We start from the raw sequence: 22,483 nt of genomic DNA on the forward strand, positions 1-22,483 counted from the left end.
TGCGACACACACAGAGGCAGCAGCACTGCTGATGCACAGCAAACTGCGGCGGTCAGACCTCCGATACCTGACAAAACTCTGATGTGCCACCATCTATTGCCATCAGCAACTTACATCATGGATCAGAGGAAGAAATGTTTGGTACAAAAATAAAGATCTCACACAATAAAAAGTTCTTCCATTCAGAAAGGTTTTGCTGTGCAGTAGCTCACTGGTATGTTTTACTGGTTTAGTTTATATCCAGCGTTAACAATTGTTTTGAAGCATCCAAGCATGCTGTCTTGATTTAAATCTATTTTACAATGTTAGCCAACAACTGAAGAGAACAGTTTGCATTGCTGTTGGGCTGGCCAGCTGAGTCTCCATAGTGCTGTATTCTGCATTGCTCACCAGTTTTGTCTTAGCATTCACTGCAGTATCAAACGATTCGTTGCTGTTCCTGTCAGAATATATCCACACAGAATAAAATGGCAAACTGGCTACTAGTGTAATCTCATATCTCTACGGTGACATAAAAATAAGAGGTTACTTGTGACTACAATCTTCCACAAACATTAAGCTTGAGTAACTTACCACACTGCTGATAAAGTATTAAAAAAAGGCTTTCCAGGTAGCATGTGTTTCCCGTAATAATGAAATATTTGCAAAATGCATTTTTATATACATTTCTATTTCTTAAAAAAATATATTGAATAATAAATAATCAGAGTAAAAAACAGACATGAAAGATGTTTTGAATGATCAGGCTGGTGGTGTAAAGTTACCTGTAAATCATGCACAGGGCATGAGAGTAGAGCTGGCTACAGACAGGTGGTTTTTACTAGGAGGCATTAATGTAACATTCAATTATTCCACTGCATACTGGCTGTTTTAACTCAGCCAAATTAGAATACATTTTATATTGACTATTTTGACATTTGCTTTATTTGGCAAGTAAAACAAAACTGATCCAATTTCCTTGCAGCCATTGTAAACCATAAACTGTACAACAAGAGGTTATAAAATATATAAGCCTTGTAAACACTTCTTTTCAGACTGTCGCTGATGCTCTGAGCTCTAATTTTGGCCCTGTTCCCAATAGCTCTGAAGCTGTTCTGCAGCCTTCCCTGTTTGGCCATAAAGTGACCCTTCCACACTTCGTGATTAAGGACTGCCATTGACATTCTCTTGCTATGATAATTTTTCTCTTTATTGTAGAAATTTGCCCAGGCAGGAACTTCTTGCAGACAAAAAATGAAGATCTGTGCTGTAAAATTAAGACATCTCTTTCTCTGATCTTGCATGGCCTTTGCCAGCATGTACTTCAGGACTAGCGGAATTTCAAAACAACCCAGCAGCTCCCAGCAAGACAGGCTGAAAACTCCGGAAGTCTGCTGGCTTCTCATCTCTTTTGCCTTCACCTCTGTTTTAAGAGCAAGGCAGTATCTCTGCCCAGAGTACAGCTGACAGTCAGTAAAGGACAGCAAGGAAAGTGCCAAGGTACAGCAGGTAACTGAGCAAAACTTTCAGCGAGAGATAAAGACCTGAACTACACAGAGAGGTGGAAGAGCCACCACAATACAGCAGGGTCTTTTTTTGTTTAAGTGTTCTGTAGGTCATGGGTGAAGGCTCTAATGTATGCACCTGCCTCAACAAGTACTGGATAGCTCTTTCAGAAATTTACAGCAGTTTAAAACCATCAACTCTGAAATGACTTGCAAATCAAGATTTCAAAGGATATGAGTATTTTCTACCCACACTATACAATCTCCCAGGAATTCCCCTCTGCTGTCACCTTTGAAATTTTAGCTCTCGATGGTTACTGTAATACTGTAAACATATCTGCAGCATACCAAATATCTAATAAAGCACTGATGCAAAAGTATGTTTCAACTTTATTAGGCAAAAGCCAAAAGGGACCTGTAAAGAATATGCTGTGCCCTGGCAATGGCTGGGCCAGGAGTTCAGTGTGACTATCCTCATCAGTAAGAGCATGTCTCACATCGGATGCTGTGTTTTCATATCATATGCCAGGAATATAAATTGCTCAGCTCAACCTCTGTCTGTTGTTTTGTCCTGAGAAATCCAGTAGTTAAGCTATCATTATAGGGCAGCTGTTATATGTAAGTGTACACACACACATGTATCTATATTAAAAAGAATAAAAACAGTTATGGATAAGTTATGGAAACAGTGGACAGACACTACATGAGCATCTGCCCAAAAGCTCTGCTCCTGCATTCACTGCATGATGAGCAATCTGCTCTGTGTATTCACTGTCGACTGCAAGACTGAAGCTTAGTAGACAGGCCCAAGAAAAGTAAAAACAGGATCAGTACCTCAAACCATGAACAGACTAATTTTGGAGAATGAGGCAAAATTGGTCTCCCTCTGCATTAAAACCTGTATGAACATTTCTCCCTCCCTTTGGTCCTTGAGAGAAATCAGTCTAGTGACAGTTCTGGCCCACCCTCCAGAGCTAACCAACACACGCTCGTTAGAACCCATAACATCTCACAGAGTTTAAAGCAAAGAAAAGGTGTGACAAATATTGCAATATAGCTGTATTTTGCTGCCCGTTTTCCTTTCTTTGTAGGCTTTTTCTTTCTTCTCACTATTTCACCTGTATGTCTTTATACAACGGCAGCCAAAGGCACTCCCAGAACTGCAAATACTTGGAAGAACAACTCATTCCCTCATTATCAGGTCAGGCGATGTAATTATTCATAATAATGTGGTACCCTGATCTCAGTTCCACCGGGCTAGCACCTTAGTAACAACATGCCATGCAGCATCAAACAGAACAGGCTGGAAAGTGGAAAACTTACCTAGGCAAGTTAGGAGCTGGTGTTGAAGACGGTACTTGGGAAGGAGGAGTTGTGGGTTGTGAAGATTCATGGTTTCGTGGAACTCTGCCCATCCGGTACCAAATGCCCATATTATTCAGTTCCCTTTGTAATCAACACAGAAGACATTAATGCTACAAGCAAATGCTGCATGTGTGCATGAATATCAAGCACAGACATGTTTCCCAGGCATCTTGGTTAGTAAGAACTAGTCTAATTGAAAAGATGTTTAATTAATTCCTAGATCAAACTTAGTAAGACTTATACAGACCTTTTTAATTCTCTTATAAATTCCTGCTTAGTATTTACAGGAAAACAGGGTGCTTAGCCTTGGTATATACTATTCAACAGAAAATACAAGAGCAGCTTCTGGAGTGAGGGGTACTTACCCTATGAATGTGTATTGAGGAGGGGCTTGTTTAGATCTACCCAGAATTCGGATATCACAGATTGCTGCCTCTGTAGAATCTCGAGGGATGAATTTAATGCACAGTCTCTTCTTTCTGAAAGCTACCTCTTCTGCAAAAAACAGCCCAGGACAGAGGTTGGTTTTTATGCAAGATTAGTATGCAAATGTTATTTATTGTTTCTCCAAATATTAGTCCGATAATTATGGCAGGAACTGGAGCCAAAGAACAGATATATGTCAGCAAACCAGACAGTGTAGTGCATTCAATGACTGAAGAAATTTTCTATCAGGAGCTCTCTGTACAGTGTGTGAGATTTGTTATTATGCACTGCGATAAACCAATAGTCCACACTACCCTCTAAAGAGAAGATAAAACATCAGGCATGCACCAGAGAACAGAGACCGCAGGTGATTTTTTCACTTCCATATACTTCTCATATTCACTTTCTCTTTCCAAGGTAATGTTTGCCTTACCGGCCTCGATAGCAATATCTAAGTATTTCTGCTACAAAGGTTGCTTCTAGGAATATACATGGAAGCCGCTGACAAAAAACAGCCAGTTTGTTGTGCCAAGTGCTTCCAAGCAGCCAACCAAACCCAGATGAAGAGCAGTCAGAAAAACAGACTGCCATGTAGAGTGGCTAATAATAAAAGTTGTCTGTCCAAATCTCATACATCCTAAGAGTTAATGATCTCTCCTGATTCAGCCCACAAACACTAAAGTGACATTCTCACAGTATTTGTCCTGGTATCTTAGCAGGGTTAAAACCACATTAGCAAAGCAGTAATTGCTAGGATCCCCCACTGCACAACCAGGCAAGCTTGAACTGTGCTCTCAGGGTGGATGAGTCTCCTGCATAGCTCCTTCCTGCTATGCATCACAGAGCAATTTCACTTGTTTCCATGTTACCCATTATGAAAAAATTAAGCCCAGAGTTAAGGCCCATCTGCGTAATGGATTCACGTGTGTGTGCTGTCTGTCTGCATACAGATACAACCCACATTCAGCTATGGGGCAGCTGCATGAAAACACATGGTACTAGCATGCAGATACAGGTTTGTGGTACTTGGAAACCATTGCTCCATCTCACCCTGAAAAGTCTGCGAGACCCTGAAAGCTGAGGTTTCTATTTGTGAATGCAGGCACTTGAAAGACATCACAGAAATTTATTGATAAACTGAAAATCAGAAGTGCAGACACTGAATGAAAAAGCTACCAACAAGTAAAAACAAGCACCTGGAAAATAAAAACCCTTCAGTTTAATATGAATAAATATCCTTCAGTTTAAAAATATTCCCTCCCTTCAACAGATGGCACGCAGCCCTTTCTCCATAGGCTCCTCCTGTTTTGTAATCTGTATCTTTGTGATAGCAATCCATCTTGGCCATTGAAATATGCTGTCGGACCAGCACCAACAAACGTCCCGGCAGTGTGAGGTGAGTCACAATCCAGCATCTGTGCATGCAACTTTGCATGTACAGTGCTGCTTTTTAAGAGGTGCTAAATACCTATATCCCTGAACTCGAATCTTCTCCTGCTTTGGAAAATGAGGGCTTTCATATGAAATGCCCAAAACGGATTTTAGGATCCCAGGTTTTAGATTTTTGTATCTGAAAATTGTCAGAATCTGCTAAAGACCGCTGTATTTAATGTATTTATTACAAGCCAAATGTCACTTAAAAGAGAAGAGCATAACTGGAAACATGTAAAACCACAAATTTAACTCTGAACAAAATTAGTGTCTCTTATTATTTGACTTTCACAATAGCACAAAGCTGAATATTTGCTTTTGTCCTCTCTTTCACACTTGGCTAGAGCCTGTAGTCTGTAGCAAACTTGGTTTAGGAGTTAGATCCATTAATTACACATGCTTAGCCAGAGCTAATTTTAAATAAACATATTATGAACAGTCAATCGAAATGTGTTTAGTCATGCTAATGGAGGCAGGGAAATGCACCACTTCATTAATACAGACAGTTCCTCTGCTTTAAAGATTGCATAGGTTGCAATCCAATGCATTTTAAATTAACAACAAAGTTCCCTTTCACCTCTCCACCAGGACTTGTACAAAAACAACAGCAACACACGATAACTGTCCCATACTCCCAAGGGTGAGCCTGATAAGCTGATGGCTTTCCTCTGCCCCACACATGTTGTGCAATGCTCCCAGGGAAGGGGGATGCCACAGGGGAAACCAGTAATGGGTTACAGAGCCTTTCACTTCCAGGTCACAGGTTCAAACCAGAACCAGGTTGGTAGTGACTGAAAAAATCATCCTCATCTGCTGCAGACCTGGATGAATTATTCCCTGCAAAGGCAGCTCATTTAACTCCTTTCTATTCATAACTAGCCTGGATTTCATTACTGACAAGAACTGGTAATAGCCAGCTTACACTCTTGAGCAGTAACTGCACATGCTCAGCATCAGCGCATGGTATCATGCGGCCCTTGCACAGTCCACTCCCATGTCACTAGTCCCCCGGTCCCTCGGCAATGTGAGCCAAAAGCGCTTGATGCCAGCTGCCAGCCAGAGCGCTGCATCCGGACTCAGCTCCAGCTGCCGCTGCCATCCAAATACATTGTTTGGGAACTGCTGGCTGAAATGTTGCAGGAAACCTGGCCTAAGAGTAGATTGCACTCTCCTGTTTTAGGTACTCTCCGGAAAGCCTTTTTTCTCTTGCAGAAATCGGGATGATGTTTTTCCCTGGAGATTCCACCTGTGGCTTCTCCCAAGCACAAACATATCACACCATCCCCAGCACCACCTCCCAAGACATGGGCCTTCTGTTCATGGCAGGCGGTGTAAAGCCTTCACGAACACAGTACATGCACACAACTTCCATACTGTATACATTTGTGAATGCTGCCTCCAGCATAGCAGCTCTGTTGCCTCCTATGCCTAGTCCACCCTTGCAGAATGAAGGAATAACTATTCCTTCCTGCTCAGGAGCTGCGCTACTTTAGCGGGCAAATTGGTGATAGTCAGGGCAGCAGTATTAGAAAGCCTGAAGAGTAGAGGAAAACCGAGACGGCTGTTTCATTCCAGTCTGGCATTGTCCCCAAACACACACATGCCCCAGAGAGCAGCAGCTCTTAGAGCACCCCTCTCCCCGGCATACAGCCTCTCCATTACCCAACAGCACAGGCATGAAAAAGCAGCTGCTCCCAAGACACGCAACTGAAAAAGCACAGACACCAACTTACGTGTATCAACAGTCTCCTGGATGGGGATGAAGCCCACAGGTAATGTGTCCTTGATATCAATGAGCTTCATATCAACCAAGACATTGCCTAAATGACTCTGAAGAGAGAAAAAACACACAGTTAACTCTGACAACACGATTAAATTCAAACCCACCTTTTCTTGCCCATTGAACCCCAAGATGCCTTGTCATTGCATCTGATTGCTGACTGATAAAAAGGTAAGCAAGTACCATGCCAACACTTCAACTGTCCCCTCTGTAGGGGCTACGCAGGATCATTGAGTAAGAGATGCTGGACAACCTCCTACATTTACAGATTCTTCCATCTCATCCACAGCCGTAGCTTCTGGAATCTCAGAAGAGCAACCAAATTCTTCCTTCTTGAAATCATGGCAGTTCAAAGTATCACCAACAACCCATCCACTAAGCTGGTCCCCTTAGTTCTCACACACTCTACATCTACAATAGCAACATGACGTTTCTGTGACAGCAACAGCAGGAAGCATTACAGGAAGATGGTTCATTTAGACACAGCCAAAGTTATTACATGCATTAGCTAATTAGTACTGAATACACATGGTTCTAGCTCCAAAAGCAGGCAAGCTCCAAAAGAGCACGCCATTTGGAATGACAAACTTCATTTGGAATCCGTATGAATTCTGAACTGATGCCGTGTCCTATTAATCAAGGCTTGAAGAGCTAAAAACACAATTTAGAATGACAGCCTCGGCTATTGTTCAGAAACCAGATTTCCTTTGCAGTTCTCGTTAAAGCCAACATTGCTGCCAATAATCTGGATTCACGTATGGAAGGGAAAAAAAAAATGTTTTAGTTACTACACAGCCTTTATAACCAGAAATGCAATGCAGAACAATTAAAATTTCATCCTAAGCCATTAAACCATGTCAGTGTGTTTTACTGTTACTTGTTGCTAAGTACCTCCCATAGTTTGAATCTGTCAGGCAAAGTATTTCAGGCAAACCTCTGCTCTCCAATTATTACACTGAACTACTTTAAAATGCATTTGAATCTACAGCCTTTGAAATAAGGGCAGACCAGTTCTGAGCACTTCCAGCTGATTTTTTTGAGGTTCTCCACAGTCAATTCCTTACGAGAAGGGCCACCACGCCTGCAGCCCTGCAGCGCACAAGCCTGGCACACATCCTTTGCTTGCCCAAATGACGGAGGCCGGGCAGCCCCACGCTGGCTCCGTCCTCGTGCCCAGCTAGCTGATCCCAGAGTGAGCCGCGCTGGATTCTGAAGTCTGAACGTGTCAGTTAACATGGTCCTGGCACAGCAAGTGGTAGATAAAGTGGTCTTTGCTGACTCATCTTTCATGTTTTATTTATCCAGACTGACTGGCTGTGCTTCATTAGCACGTAACTTTCAGCTGAACCGATGATCATTCCTCCATCAATAGCAGACAGGTAGAAGAGATGACTCTGCTAAGTTTGTTAACTATTGAAGAGCCAGGAGTCAGCACTGATTCTCTGGCATATAGAGGAGAGAAGAGGGCACGAAACCTCCCCATTTGTGAGGTGTATCATTTAGGGCCTTCTACCTACAACACTTAAATACCAATACCAACACGTGGAAAACATCCAAGTGTTTGATGACTTACGACCTGTCAAACACTCCAAGCTGTTGAGAACAATCATTCTGAGAAAGAGATACTTACAGACCATCTCCATTATAAACCCAGTAACTCATGTGGCTTAACTCTGCTAACTACAAGTTTTTCAGGGCAAAATAGTACCCATTGTTTTGTTAAAAAGCAGAACATCCCCGGGCCATAAAACTTCCATCGCAAAGAGCAGCAACACATCAGCGTCCAAGGAGATGAGTCAAAAGCCCTAGTTCACTGCTGCAGGTCCAAGGCCTTTTAACCCTCAGAGGTCCCAAGCTGGGTAGCACGTCACACCCCTGCGTGGCCGGAGTGGCTGAGAGGGAGGGGAAGCTCTTTCAGCGCTAACCCGGGATGAGGGAGCTGCTCTCTGCAACAAGGGTGCTGCTCTCTGTGCAAAGGAAGGAGCCATTCCTTCCCCATCGCTCCCCTCCTCCTCCCAAGCCTTTAACCTCTTTCCTGCCTTCCTGCAGCCAGAGAAGCAGAAGTGCTGATCAGCTGTCTGTGCGCTCACAGGGGCCAGTAGACTGCTATCAGCATCTACTGGTATCATCTCTGCCTTGCAAAAAAGCCCCCTTGCTTACACAAACCTACAACCTTAAGCAGCACCAGCTGCTGTTCTGTTTAACTTGAGCAGAAGAGCATCATCAGGAAGGAACCCACTAGGCAGTTTACAGAAGACTGACCTGCTTTTGGAAATCCGTCCTCCAAAAAGACAGGGAGGTTTTCCCCATCCATCGGGGTATGACAACAGCGCATCACAGGAGCACGAGCTCCGCTCCAGTGCCCAAACCCTGGCACGGCAGCCTGCAGGCTGCTGCCCAGGAGCTCGCTCAGAAGTGCCCGTAAGCCCAGCAGCTGCTGCTGGCACAGGGCTGCGAGGCAACGCAGGGGCGTGAGATGCAGCAGCTTGTGCCATACCTCGCACATCCGTCAGCCGCACAGCTGAGACCCCGCCAATCCTCCTCCCCGCACTCACTTTAATTCACTCCTCATAAATATGAAGAACGTATTCCCAAACCTTGCTGAGCAGATGATTCATGCCAAAAGCCCAACAGGCACTGACTGAGGGTATTTACACTGTCTCTGGTAGCCAGTATTTGCTACTACCCTATAATTATTTCTGACAACCTTGCATTTAAGGTAGCCACAGATAAACTTAATACTCAAATGATCACAAATCCGTCTGTTTAATATCTTCTCTACCTAATCTGGGGCTATTATTACTGCTGCTGCAGGTACTCAGGGACCAAAAGCACAATTATTCCAGGAAGCGATATTCCCCTCAGCTCTGGAGGTTTATTTTAGTCTAGAGGAAGGCAGGAAAGCAGAGGGAATAAAGGTCAAATGCTGAAAATAGGCAGGTCCCTTGGTTTTCCTGTCAAGATCCATGATCAGCAGTTGCTTTTCTGTTTCTGTCATTGCTGAAAGCACAGGTACAAAATGGTATTCCATACTCTTGACGGAGTCACTGTGAATATCCAAAACGCCAAGAACAGCAGAATTACCCACTAGATGGAGTGCATTCATTGTAGAATTAAGTAGTTCCTCCAGAAAAGAGGAAGTTTTCACACTACCCTCAACTGGAAAATTAAGTGAACACAGTAGAAGGCATCAGGCTCTCGCTGCATGTGGTCTCTGGAGATGTGGGCAAAGGCCACCTATCAGACATGAACTTAAGCTCACTACATTACATAGAAGTATAGAGTAGCATGCGCACAACATGGTCAAGTTTTCAAGAATCAGCAGAAAAACAACAAAGAATGAAAAGTTAATCCTATAGGAAAATACACATCATGCCCTTGGATACAGAAGCTAACATTTCTTTTGTCAATATTAGCTACAGCATTTACTTCTGTATGTAATTAAAAGCTAGAAATTAATCAGATTTGCTAGCATGCAGTGCCCACTGCTAGAGCAGGAATGCAAGAGGGTTGTTGAAATGCAAACATTAACTTTTCTGCTGCTTTTATTAAAGATTTTGCCAGTGATTTCTTTCCATGAAGAAAATAGACAAAAAGCAAATATCCAGGCGTTGCAGTTTGCCTCCTGACTCACCCAAACTCAGTGAAATGCCTGCCTGAATTATAATTGGCTCCATAAAATGAATCATCTTATGGATAGGACAGTATCAGGTGCAGATGCAAATCATGCAGACACTCAGCAAACCAACTTACATTTTCTTTTGAAAATGATCTCGTGAAGCACAGGTATCGTGTGACCTTGGATTTAAATAAGCCATCTTTCCAGAGGTCAGCATCCAAGCCATCTGCTGTTTGTGCAACCTGGAAAGAAGAGACAGAGGGAGAGAGGGGACATGTGAGCCAAGATAAAGTTAATATATGTGCAGTACTTCTTCCTCAGACCTATTCTAATTAACAGTAGCCCGAACTCTCACGGCATCTCATTAGTTTCTTTTCACAAGGTGCAGTGCAAAGAACTTCCAAGAGGAGGTATAAAAAAAGTTCTAAAAATACTGTCTCTAGGGATTCCATTGATTAAAGATACTCTGACAAAAGCTATTCTAATGAGGAAACAGCAGTTTTGGTTACAGTATCCAAGCAATAGTTTGGAAAAGTCAGCATATCAAGGCACTCATTACCACCATACATGCAAGGGCACACTGTTTTCAAGCTACAAGGAGGGTTCCATTCTGACAAGGCACAGAAGGACTGTCTGCAAAGTGACCACTGCATGGACCCAAGGCAGACCAAGGGTTACAGCCACTTGTCCTGCTGGGGACAAGGCGGGAACAAGAAGTACTTCTGCAAAGATTTTTATTAAGTGTTTCCTTGTGATTTCACACACAGTTTTAATTGTGTTTAAAATGTCACTTCAAAGGAGTATTGCAGTTACAAAATTTAAAACAGATTGGCAAAGCCAAGCCTTTGTGTTAGTCATCTCTCCACAGCAGGACTTGGGGCATCAGCACAGAATCGTCGCATTTCACTCACTTAGAAAAATGAGACACGAGCTCAGGTATGCCCTTTTTGGAACTGAATTTCCCTTTCTCTTATGAAGTCTCTGCACACGCAGCTGAGCTCTGGAGCATACCCAGCACTATGGACTAACGCAACCACTTTTCTCAACACACAACAGAATGCATCTGCTACTTCCCCAAGACCCACAGTTTCTGCAGCTCCTTCTTAGGCCTACACCAGACCAAGCTGCATGCATTGCCTTCAGCTTATTCCAAGACACTGGTGTTCTCTGGGTTAAACTGGGACACTGCAACTTGCCAGCTAAGCCAACAGAACATACGTGGGATCCCTAAGAAATTAACCCTTCCAACAGCAGACACTGCAAACATCTCCAAGGTGCGAAATCAGTTCATTGGACTACAGCTTCCACAAACTCTTTGCAGAGGCATTAGAAGTATGGACATTTCCAGGACCAGCCTAAGGGAGAAGCAAAGAGCAAACCTTAGGACCCAGCACCCAACAGCACCAAGAGGGTCCCTGCAGCACTAGGTATGCTACCCATTTAAGACCAGAGAGGCTTCCACTTCCTAGCAAGCGTCTCAGGGAATGGTTTTCTAACAGCCAAAGCTCTTTAGTTCTTTCTGTAATTTAGATCAACTCATTCTCAGTCACCGAGGCTCTGATCAGGTTTTATTTTTTCTGTATTCAAGGAAGACAAATCGCACCTAACAACATCTCAGGTCAGTGTCTGTTATGTCACAGCTGGTTGGGGACTAGATCCAGGTATTCAGCACTGCCAGGACAGGAGTCAGAGTAGCAGCTACAGGATAATCCTGAAGGATCCTACGTACTTTTAGAAGCCCTAAAAGGAGTCTCCCACAAACTGCTGGCTCTGACTCAGCAGGATGGTAACAGGCATTTATCAGCTCTGCCTGCCCCTGGGGGGAAGATGCCCAGATCTGCACTGCGGTACTGGTGGGGCACTCACGAGGACGAGACAGCTCACGTCTCTGCGGGGGCAGGCTGAGAAACCCTGGGAAAACAGGATCCACCTCCGTGCCCAAACTCTGCACACACATACCTCCACCCCCTGCAAACGACCCATACTTCAAAGCAGTGGGAATGGGGGCAGGTGGTCCCAAAAGCCATGGCTCGACTTGCATCTCGTTGTCCGTCATTTGCACAACCACTGAAGCCAAACTGGGGAGGAGTGAGCACCACTGCACAGTTGGGCCTTTCTCCGAGTTGTCTAAAGGGGCCTAAGGAGTTAATAATGCTATAAACGCTTATTGCTAAGGAATGCCTTTAGCAGCATTATGTCTTAAGGAGATAAAATGCCGAGCATGCAAATGGGGCCAGGGAAGTAAATTCCAAGGAAAATAATCTGTTGATGGCCAAAAATTCGGTAACACAGCACAAGCTGCGAGTACTTGCAGAATGCTCCGAGAGAGCCATGTGATAAATGACTACAGCAAATGGCCTGAAGGAGTTACAAAGGGACACACGTAACCTCAGGGACAAATCTGCTCAAACAAGCTCAGGAAACTGTCTGATCTCAGTACTATTTTCACAGAAAAGCAGTAGAGGAATTTTGGTCATCAGGCGAGAAGCTGTTTCCAACAGCCAGAAGGCAAGCCCCGGTCGCTCATGGATGTTAGCGGCAGTGCCCTAAGAGGACATGAACACCTGTACAACACCTGTCCACTGTCCTGTCTCCAGTTCAATCTTGCACTCAGTTAAATTAGTGGCAAACACCACACTGAGAGCAAAGAAAAATCCCAGGTCCTCCACAGGAGAGGCAAATGCATGCATAGGGAAAGTAAGGCAGGAGAAGATCCCACCTTCAAGCTCATTCAAAGGGAATCAGCATGAGGCAGGACTCCCTCCTAGGAGGAAGGGCTGTTCTCTATTAGCAGCTGTGGGCACCTGCTGCGCTTGGTGCAAGCTGGTAGGAATCCCTGCCCCGAAAGGTTTTTTGGCTAAGCAAGGAGACAACAAGACAAACGCAAGGAGAAGGGCAGCAGAAGCAAGATCACCCATCACACTACTGCCCAGCTGATGGCTCCCAGCAGAAGACTCTAACATGATCTGAAGCTGTTCAGAAGTGCAGCTGAACTCTGTTTAATGCCTTTCGGACAGGGGCAAACTCTTCCACTTCTGTTCTTCCAAGTCTGTAATGCTACTGCACTGAGTAAGACTTTGGCCCCAGAACACTGATAAAAAAGCAGCTGACGTTTGTTTTTACTGTTTGCACCCGTGTTTTGTTGAGCAGGGACTCTGTACGGAGCGCAGGAAGCAAGAGATGTGTGCTGACAAGACCCTCCAACTATCCGAAGTGTGTGAGAGAAAAGCATGTTTATTGTCTGATCAGCAAAGAGAGCAAAGCGTATTGGCTGTTCTTTGCATTCAGGCACCTCCTATTCACAAGCCCCTGCTCAGTTCATCCCCTTGCATGGCACATGTACAGCTTTTGTGGTCAGCCTTCTGCAAAGGAAAATGCAACAATTTTAAGTAGTAAAATTTTAAAACGGGATTTTGCTTTTTTAATTTCTTGAATTCAGATCTCTCTCTGAAGGTGCTTGTTTAAGAATGTATAAAATCCATATGCACTCTCTCCACTAAGGGTAAGCCAGTCCTGGTAAAAAGGTATTCAGAGAACAGACTGTTTAGAAAAACAGTATAATTTAGTGGACATACAGGGACACTTAGCTTGAACTCCAGCCCTTGTTAGAAACAGTTTGAGAGACTACAGCCAAATGCAATCACTTTGTTAAAGAACACGGTTTGAGTCCTGTGTTTTAATTTTTCCTGTGTTAGGCAGTTTTCTTTGTCCCCACGTGAAAGGTGCTCAAAACTGAACAGGTAACAATAGTCCTAGTCTGAAATTGTAAAACTGATGATACATAAGTTGCTGTTAAATTCAGTTTTTCATCTAACCTCTAAGTTTTAGGAATTTTATATGATAATTACAGCAATACCAAGCAATTTCTAAGGTGGAAGTGCAGTACTTAAGTTGATACCATTTCCCTTACAATTAACTGCCCAAAATACATCTGAATCACAGTTAGCTGAAACGTATGAGAGTCCCCCAGGGCAGGCAAGCGAGCTGCAATCTCAGCCTCTTCCAAAGAGCAAAGCCTAGCAGTGTTTAAACCTTGACTTAACGATGCAAAAATATCCCTTTTAGGGAACAACCTTACATTCTAACTAGTCAAATACCTAATAAAAAGACAAGTTAATTTCCCAGTAAGTCATGAAATGAAGCATTCAATTTATCTTCAGAGACTTGCTAACGTTTCACACGACTCACTAGAAAGGCAGCTCCCAGATTAAACACAGTTCTTTCTCTCAAGCCATCCTACTTGCTTCGTGTTCTTGACAAAGCTGAGCAAAATCTTCCTTGCCCGTGTCTGCCCAGGGCCGCGGCGCACAGGGCAGCTTCGTGCACGCTGCGTCTCGTGCCACCCGCACGGGCGAACGCAGCAGAGCCGCGAAGCCGGCGCTTCCCTGCCAGCAACCCCGCGTCCTGCCCGCGGCACCCGCGGGAACCTCAGCCAAGGGCGCAGCTGAAGGCGAAGCTGCGTGGGACGAAGGAAAGGAAGCCCTGCCTGCAATCGCCAGCATCTGAAACAGAAACCTCTGCTTCTCCTCCCCCGGCCCCGGGCTCTCTGCCTCCGCTCCGCCAAGACGAAGCACGCGGCACTTGGAACAGGACGCGAGAGACCCAGTGCGCAGCCCTCCGGAGCACAGCGGAAGGGTCTCTAGGGAGAAGCGGGTCAGACCCTTGGGGTTCAGATGCTTCTTCACCGAGCTGAGCCGCTGCCTGCTTGAAGTGCTCACTCCCCTGCTACCTGCCCTGGCCACGCACAAGGCAGACTTAGCAGTACTACTTGCAGAGCATTTCCGAACAGTGCAAGCAGCAGAGCTAAAAGCAGCTGCGGTTAGGACCTCACCCAGCTCCAGGGCCCCACTGAAACACCAAGCAGAACCATTCCTGCTTCTACTGAAACACAGCAGTCACAGGCACCATCCCCACCAATTAATCCTGTATGCTGTGGCCCCATATCATCCTGCTGAAGGCTTTTTCCAAGCCTGGAGAATGTAAGCATGCGTTGACTTGTCAGAAAACTTATGGGGAAAGAAAATGGACTAATATAAACAGGAAGCTTCTTACATCATCTGCTGGGCTCCTGCAGGCAAGGAGGATCCCCGCTGCCCTTCAAAGTGCCTGAGCAGCACTGCTTCGTGATGGGAACGTGCCCTCAGTGGGGCAACACTAGAAGGGAGTCTGCCTGGAAAGACTGAGGCAGACCTGTCCTGGCAGGAAGGGCACCAAACGGCTCCAGCTCACCATCTTCTTTGCTCAGAAAAGGTGCAAGGAACATGCAAGAGGGAGGAGACAGCACTCAGCACCGAGATACCAGGCAACCAATGCTGCAAGCACACCTATACCTCCTGACCATACTGCAGTGGACAGTGGGTGCTATTCCCCAACACGAATTGGCTCTGGTTTGGCAACCGCATCCCAACAGTAGAAGCTAAATCCAGCCTGCGTCAAAAGCACAGCCACAAAGAGCGCAGGAACAACGTGGGCTGAACAGCACCGCAGCAGAAGCATATGCCACAGGAAGGCTTGGGACCAGCAGGAGCTAGCCTACTTCGAGTTTCTTCCCACTCCCTCATCTGCACCAGGCACCAAAGGTGGGAGGAAATCCCTGCATTCGTGAACTCTCAAAAAACATGACTGTGAAGTGCAGCAAGATGCTCTGCAGCAAAACACAAGCTCTATCGGTTTATAGCCTGTGCCAGCGCTGGAAGGTTACAGCTGGGCCCAAAGGTCGCAGGAGAAAGAAGGGACACAAAAGAACAGGAGAGTAGAGGGTCAAGGAGGGGCGACAGGAAAGAGGAGCAGGAATCTGGATAGCCAGGTTGACAACCCTTTAGCAGCTCACCTGGCACACACCCAGCATTGAAGACAGTGCTGTTTCTTCCCAGCCCCACAAGGAACTGTCTTTCTCCTCACGGAGCTGGAGATTCCTGGCATTTTTGCAGCCAACAGTCCAGCAAAGACATCCCTCAAGCATGCGCTACAAACAGACTTGAAAAAAGCGACACCCAGCAAGGAAGGCAACATCCCCCAGCCTGCTTCTCCAAGCGTGGGGTGACGTAACTGCTGCCCAGCAGCTAGCATGACGTTACCGGCAACCGCAAGCTGGTCCTTTTGACAAACGGGCTCGCTAAACGACCTGCCCCGCGGGACGGGTCTGCCCCGCGGCCACGCGCGCCAGGGCAGGCAGGCAGGCAGGCGGGTGGCTGCCGAGGCGTTGCCTGCCCAGGAGCCCTGGATTAGCCCCGCAGGTCAAGGCCGCTCTCCGGCTTTCACCGCAGAGCGGAGCAGGCGGTCGAGCTAGCTGCTGGCCCTCCAGCAGCAACGCGGGAGCCACCCCTCTCCTATCCCCAGGGTCCCTTCCGCCCACCTCTCCTCCCTTTCCTCCCCACCCATACGCTCAGTCTTGCCAGTTTGGGCAGATTTTCAGGAATCTAAAACAGACATAGTCTGTATATTTTGGCAAAATTAAGTCTTTACTGCTTCAGCTATTAAAAGAAACGGCTAGTCATTGCAAGCGTCAGTAGCTGTTTTCTAAGCAGACACAAAGGGAATGGAGAAAGATTTCTGGATAATCAAAAACTACTGGGGGGAAAAAAAAAACTCCCACCTGTTCACCAAGATCCCCATGGGTTTGGTACCTCTGGCCTTGCCCCGCAGCACTGCCCACCTCCAGCCCGGACGGTACACCAAGCCTGCAGGGCTCTACACAAGCTTGGCAAATGGACCAGGCCATGTCCCTGGGCAGTTAACTCGAACCTTGGCCATAAGCATGAAAGTCCTTGCTTGCTTGTTTCAAAAAGAAGCAAAGGGAAAAGGAAGGAAACTAACATTGTAACGTTCACTTACTGTAGAAAGGATATGAATGAAAGGAAAACTGGATAAAACCTGTAAATAATACATCTGTCTCAGAAATGGAAAACTAGGTACTTCTCTTCACCATCACAGAGCTCAAAACCATCACTGAAACTACTAGATGTCAAACTGATCACTAACAAACAGAGACACTTTCCCATACAACTCTGAATTCACCCATAGAACTGAACGCTGCAGGATGCTGTAGCAAAAGGCAAAGTGATCAGGTACCTAGGGAGACTGCAAGAATATCCCAAGACAGATGGGTCTTAACACTTTCCAAATGATGTTGATTCTCCCTTTCAGGGTGCAGCTTGAGCCTCTAGTTATTATGGCTTTGGGAAAAATATTCCTAGAATGGAGCTGCCACAGCTGCCTTCTTCGAGGCTTTATTCGAGGCCACCCTGAAGCAGCAAGCAACTGCTAGTGTCTCACCAGGGAAATCGCATATCTGGAAGCACAGAGTCTGAGACTGCTTAGGTCCACACATTGCCCAAGCCTCAGAACATGCCACAGACTTTTTCCACTGCATTTAGAAGTTCACTTCTGCATATTTGGCTTCATGCTTTGAGAGAGTAAGGACTGGGTTTCAGAGAGGTCATGGGGAAGTGGCAACCCTGCATACCACATACAACTACAGAGTGCTGACTTGTGCGAAGGAGCACATTCCCACACATCCGGACAAGAAGAGCACAGCCCCACGTGTCACCATCCTCTGGGTTTTGGCACAAGGACATTCCATTACACCACGGTGGCACCTACAGCACCCGTGGTGATGCAGCTTCTCCAAGGTGGAAAGGACACAGACTGCAGGTTGTGAGGTCCACACACAGCACCCAGACGCAGAGTCGGACTGCTGATTTGCCACATAATAAGGCTGAAGGAGAAAATAGGTGGAAGTCACGCACAGGGTACAGCAACTGCAGACAGCAGGCACCTCACCACTGCCTAGAGCCGCACTGCTGGCCCCTGGGTCAGAGAAGAGCTCCTCGTAAACACACGGGAAGAGAGAAAATCAGAGGAAAGGCAGCCTCCTCTCTGTGCCCCCTAGGAGAGAGCGACCCACATTCACAAGCATTATTACAACACCACCGTAATTGAATTAAGCCACCACAGGAAGAACCTTTTATCTTGTTTAGTTTAAACTGCGTTAGTGCTCAAGCTCCCTGTTAAAGCACAGGCAGGCTATCTGGGGTGAGTGCTCTCTCTGCCCAGTCATTTAGGCAGGATGCAATTCCGTTATCACAACTCTCAGATTGTCCCATGCTCCTTTATCGGAGCAAGCAGCTAATTACACAGCCCAGCTCATGCAGGCAATCAGCACTCAGAAAAATGCAGTAAACGCAAAAAACCTTCTAGGTCTCTAAGGAGCCTTTTCACAACTCTCTCCCGCTATGTCCTTACTTCAGCCTGATCCATTTTCTTCCCTTTCACACTGCACAGGCTCTGCTATGACCCAGAGCTGTAAAGGTGTGAGCAAAGCCTCAGTTAGCTGCTTCCACATCCGACTACCCAAGTTCAGTTGGAGCCAGATACATAGGAAGGCGAGCAGATGGACTACGGACCAAATCTTCATATAAAGCTCTACATGATTAGTATTTTATAATAGCCTATTGGGGCGGAGGAGGGGGAATCATGCTATTTGTTATACAGCAACTTATCCAAGCAATCCAAGGAACAAGCAGCTGTTAAACTAAACACTGACCTCCATCTATCCATTCAGATATGTTTATGCCTCTCATCTCTACTGTATCCAGCTGCCTTTACTTGCTGCCCAGCCTCCTGCCAATGCCTAATTCAGGGGTTTGCATTCTATCCATCAAAATTGTCGCTGCAATTTCAGCTGGATGAGAAACTCTGCCTTCCGTTCTGAAGCTTCTCATCACCACTGTGCAGTGCTGATATGTGGGATTAAACAGCTGATGCGGGATCCATTTATTCAGAGATATAATTTGTGCAATATTTAGGAATCCTTCAGGATGAATGTTGCTAGGATTATTAAATTTGCATGCCATACTGGCCAGCTGTTTCTGAAAACCCCTCCTCCAGGTAATTATGCTCCTATGGAGTAGCACAGATGAAGCAGCATGATTGCACCCACAAAAATCCGCTGAGGGAAAGCACTGCTGTGGGCTGAGAGGTGGGCAGCTGTATATAAAATTAGTTCTTAAAACACGTTCCTGAAGCCAAGCCCTCTCCAGAAACGATGCTGTTCCCAGCAAAGGAAAACCTCATTAATACAGAGCCAAACCTTTAGCAATGGCAGCTGAAATAGCTCTACTTACTACATCGTAACCTGTCGGTGCTCGGTTACGGGATGCAACGACGCCAACACCTGTGATCGGATCCATCGGCAAGTCGGGCAAAGCATCTGAAAGGTCTCGCACTTCAGGCATTATGGACTGATCCTGAAACAAAAGGAGCAGAATTAAAGGGCTGCTCTGCGGCACACCCCAGAAGAATACACAGAGCACTGATAGCCCGCATGCATGCCACCGTGCCTGCGCTGAAGCACAGCGACAAGACTGCCAAGTTAAACACAGGATTAGGCCAGACACACCTTCTGCATTTTCATTTCTTTGATAAGTTACATTTGTGCAATGCCAGATAGGTATGGAATTTGGGCCAACAGCCTCTTCTGAGATTAATTTTAGTGTTTCCAGAATATTTAGCATGGGCTGGTCTCCATCTAGCAACAGTAAGAAAACCCAGGCTCATCCCTGCACTCCCAATAAGGAGCAAATTTCATCCCTGAGTCAGGCTGGTTAAAGTTGCTCTGCCATTTTAAGCATCAAGAAATCTGCTCCTACCAGCTTCATCATGAGGCTCCCCATCCCCAAAGGGTGTTAAACAAGCTGGGGGTTCCCCCATGAGGCTTCGGTCCCATCACGCCCTCCTTAACAAGACCATTTTCATGTAGCAGCACAGATGTATCTGGCGCTGTACGCAAAACTACGCTTGCTGCAAAGAGCCTGAACACCGGGGAACACAAACGAAGCAGCACAGGATGGTCTGATGCGAAGCAGACAGAGGCCTTGTAAAAAAAGCTAAGCATCTTCCAGGAGGAAAGGGAGGGCATCACCGAATGCTTCAGGGGAGGAAGAGATGCAAAGGGGGTAGAAGAGGATAAAACCAACTCAATTAGGAGAGATGCTGTTGCAGAAAGCAGGAGGAGAGGGCGAGAGCGCTGCTGGAGAACTCGCTGAGGAGGAGGAGGAGGATGGGGAAAGGCAGCACGGCCTCAGCACGCGGTCTCCTGCCGAGGCAGCCAGTCAGGGCAGGTCTTTCCTGGCTCCCAGGTAGGACTGCCCCGGGAAACCGCCCCCCACGCACCCAGAGATAAAGGGCAGCGCTTTTTTGTGTAAACAAGCGTCACTGCTGAGCAGCCAGACAAGCCGTGAACCGGAGCTACCTAATCCAATTCCCTCTTCGCAGCAATTAAACCCCAGCATTTCTAGGCCATGAAGATGGCGGGTTACTTACTGCTTCTAGAAAAGGCAGAGGTGAGTGCTGGTGCCAGTGGGACCTGGGTTTACACTTCACAATGCCCAGTCTGAACAAACATCGTGCTGCAGGCAACAAAAAAGAGCAAGTCTGGGCCCTATGTAAATAATAATACCGCACAAACAACCAGACTATCTAAAGTATCCAAACCAACGGAAGCCGGCGATCAGTACTGATGAAAACACAATTGCCAATGAACCAAATCCAGGGAAGAGTTCTGCTTCCTCACCTAGACTAGCATTCGGAGAGCCCAGAGCCAACTGAAGCGGACTCACTCGGTCCCCTGCGCAATTTACCTTCCAAAGCACAAGCGCATCCTGAACCTGACTTGCTCATCCCCCCCTCCTCCACAGCAGTGTCCCCATCCTCAGCACCAGCGAGGAACAAGGAAACCCTCAGACCCCACCACAGACCCTGCACAGCTACTCTCACGTGGAGCGAGGCGCAATTCAGACAAACGGAACCCTGCTGCGTTCCCGCACTGCAGCCCACGAGCTCCTCAAAATACCTTGCAAATAATCCAGAGAGGAGGGCCTGAAATATGCAGGATTGAACAAACATAATGTGAATAAAGAACTTACAATCTGTTCTTCGTACGAATGCACGCTTTCTGAAACTTTTCCAAGTTACTCACAGTAACTTGATGACTTGTTATTACACATCGGGAGGAGCTGGGAGATAACAAATGCTGATACTGGCTTCTGCTAGGTCATTTTGGACTGTACTACAGGTAACTAATGCTGTTCCCTAACGCGCTGAAGAAAAACGCATAGCAGATTTCAGCATTATTGCTGCTGTACTGAGGGGAAGCAGATCTGTTCTCCAAATACCTCCTACCAGCAGCAAACACGTCCTCCGACGAGGCACCCTCTCCCCTTGCCTGGCTCCGCAGGGTGCCAGAGGCAGCGAGCGTGCTCCCAGAGTGGCAGCAGGGCCCGGAGGCGGCACGCGGGAGAACAACGCTGACGTGCGCCAGATCAGCACTAACATTTCATCTCAGGCGGGATCAGAGAGCCCGTGCCCCTTTTCAAAGCCCTGGAACAACCAAAATAGATGGGAAGGAAATATCGTCTGCCCCTTCTCTTTCACAACAGTGCTTACAGGAACAAGGCTAACGCGGGACGCGGACTCGCTAGAGGATGCTGCCACAGCGCGGGCTCCCGCGGTGGCTTCGGGGGACGCGCCGAGAGGCCGGAGCGAGCCGGGGCCGGCCGACGGGGAGTGAGGGGCAGCGGGCTGCCCGCAGGACGAAGCACGGCCACGGAGGCGGGCGCTTCCAGCAGCCCCCCGGGGACAGCTTCCGGGGGGCGCATTTCTCATCCTGGCACGACTCCGCCCGGGGTCGAAGGGAGGGAAGAAAGGCACCTCTGTGGGTGAGGTGCCACGCAGCGAGCGGCACGAAGCTATTTGTGGGGGCCTGACTCAGCGCGGCAGGGGGAGGGGAGAGGAGACTCCATCAATCCTCGCTTTGTCACGGCGCACACAAAGCCTTTTCATGGCGCTGACAGCGGAGGCTAAGCACTAACGAAGCAGGGCTTTCTGCCTCGCGACGGCAGAAGATCGAAGTTGCAGAGGTGACGGGCCCGGAGGGCTCCTCGCGGCACCCGAGAGCAGCGAGCGGGCGACGGGCAGGGGCCGGGCTCCTCGCGCCTGCTCCTGCCGCCCAGCTCCAGGCACGTTTGCCCCTGCTCAGCTCCCAGGCCGCAGCCAGGCCCAAGAGCCAGAGGGGACAGGGAAGGAGAGCCTCCGTTGGGAAAAATAACAACTGGATCTCTGCGTATCGCTGTGCCGGTCCTGCTCCAGGACGACTGGGACAGCAGCAATCCAGGCCCAGGCCCCTGAAGCCGGCAGGGCCTGCGCGTTCCTCCTGCAGCAAGGATTAGGGGCGCAGGCCGGGGCTCCTCCGCGCTGGGAGCCGTACAAGCGAGCTGCGGAAACCTGTGCGTGGATATGAGCAGTCACCCACTAAGGGCAGCTTCTCATTTTGTTGATGGTATCGAGGATGCACCTGGAACAGACATGAAGCAGTAGAAA

The 22,483-nt window shown here is 47.2% G+C and overlaps 1 protein-coding gene across 8 annotated transcripts in view; it reads right to left on the reverse strand.

The window, feature by feature from the left end:
* MVB12B (multivesicular body subunit 12B) overlaps nt 1–22,483 on the reverse strand; it is a 73,069-nt gene that overhangs the window by 45,040 nt on the left and 5,546 nt on the right. For 5 of the 8 annotated variants that reach the window (XM_067308833.1, XM_067308840.1, XM_067308836.1 and 2 more), the window contains exons 2-6: nt 19,231–19,353; nt 10,240–10,347; nt 6,440–6,536; nt 3,215–3,344; nt 2,808–2,930 (exon numbers count right to left, since the gene is read on the reverse strand). In XM_067308833.1, coding sequence (XP_067164934.1) covers nt 2,808–2,930; nt 3,215–3,344; nt 6,440–6,536; nt 10,240–10,347; nt 19,231–19,353 — 581 coding nt within the window. Of the gene's footprint in view, nt 1–220; nt 440–2,807; nt 2,931–3,214; nt 3,345–6,439; nt 6,537–10,239; nt 10,348–19,230; nt 19,354–20,428; nt 20,515–22,483 lie in introns of those variants that run through there. The other 3 variants (XM_067308838.1, XM_067308837.1, XM_067308839.1) reach the window with 2 other exon arrangements.

The sequence above is a fragment of the Apteryx mantelli genome, chromosome 21, assembly GCF_036417845.1.
Source record: "Apteryx mantelli isolate bAptMan1 chromosome 21, bAptMan1.hap1, whole genome shotgun sequence".
Lineage (NCBI taxonomy): Eukaryota > Metazoa > Chordata > Aves > Apterygiformes > Apterygidae > Apteryx > Apteryx mantelli.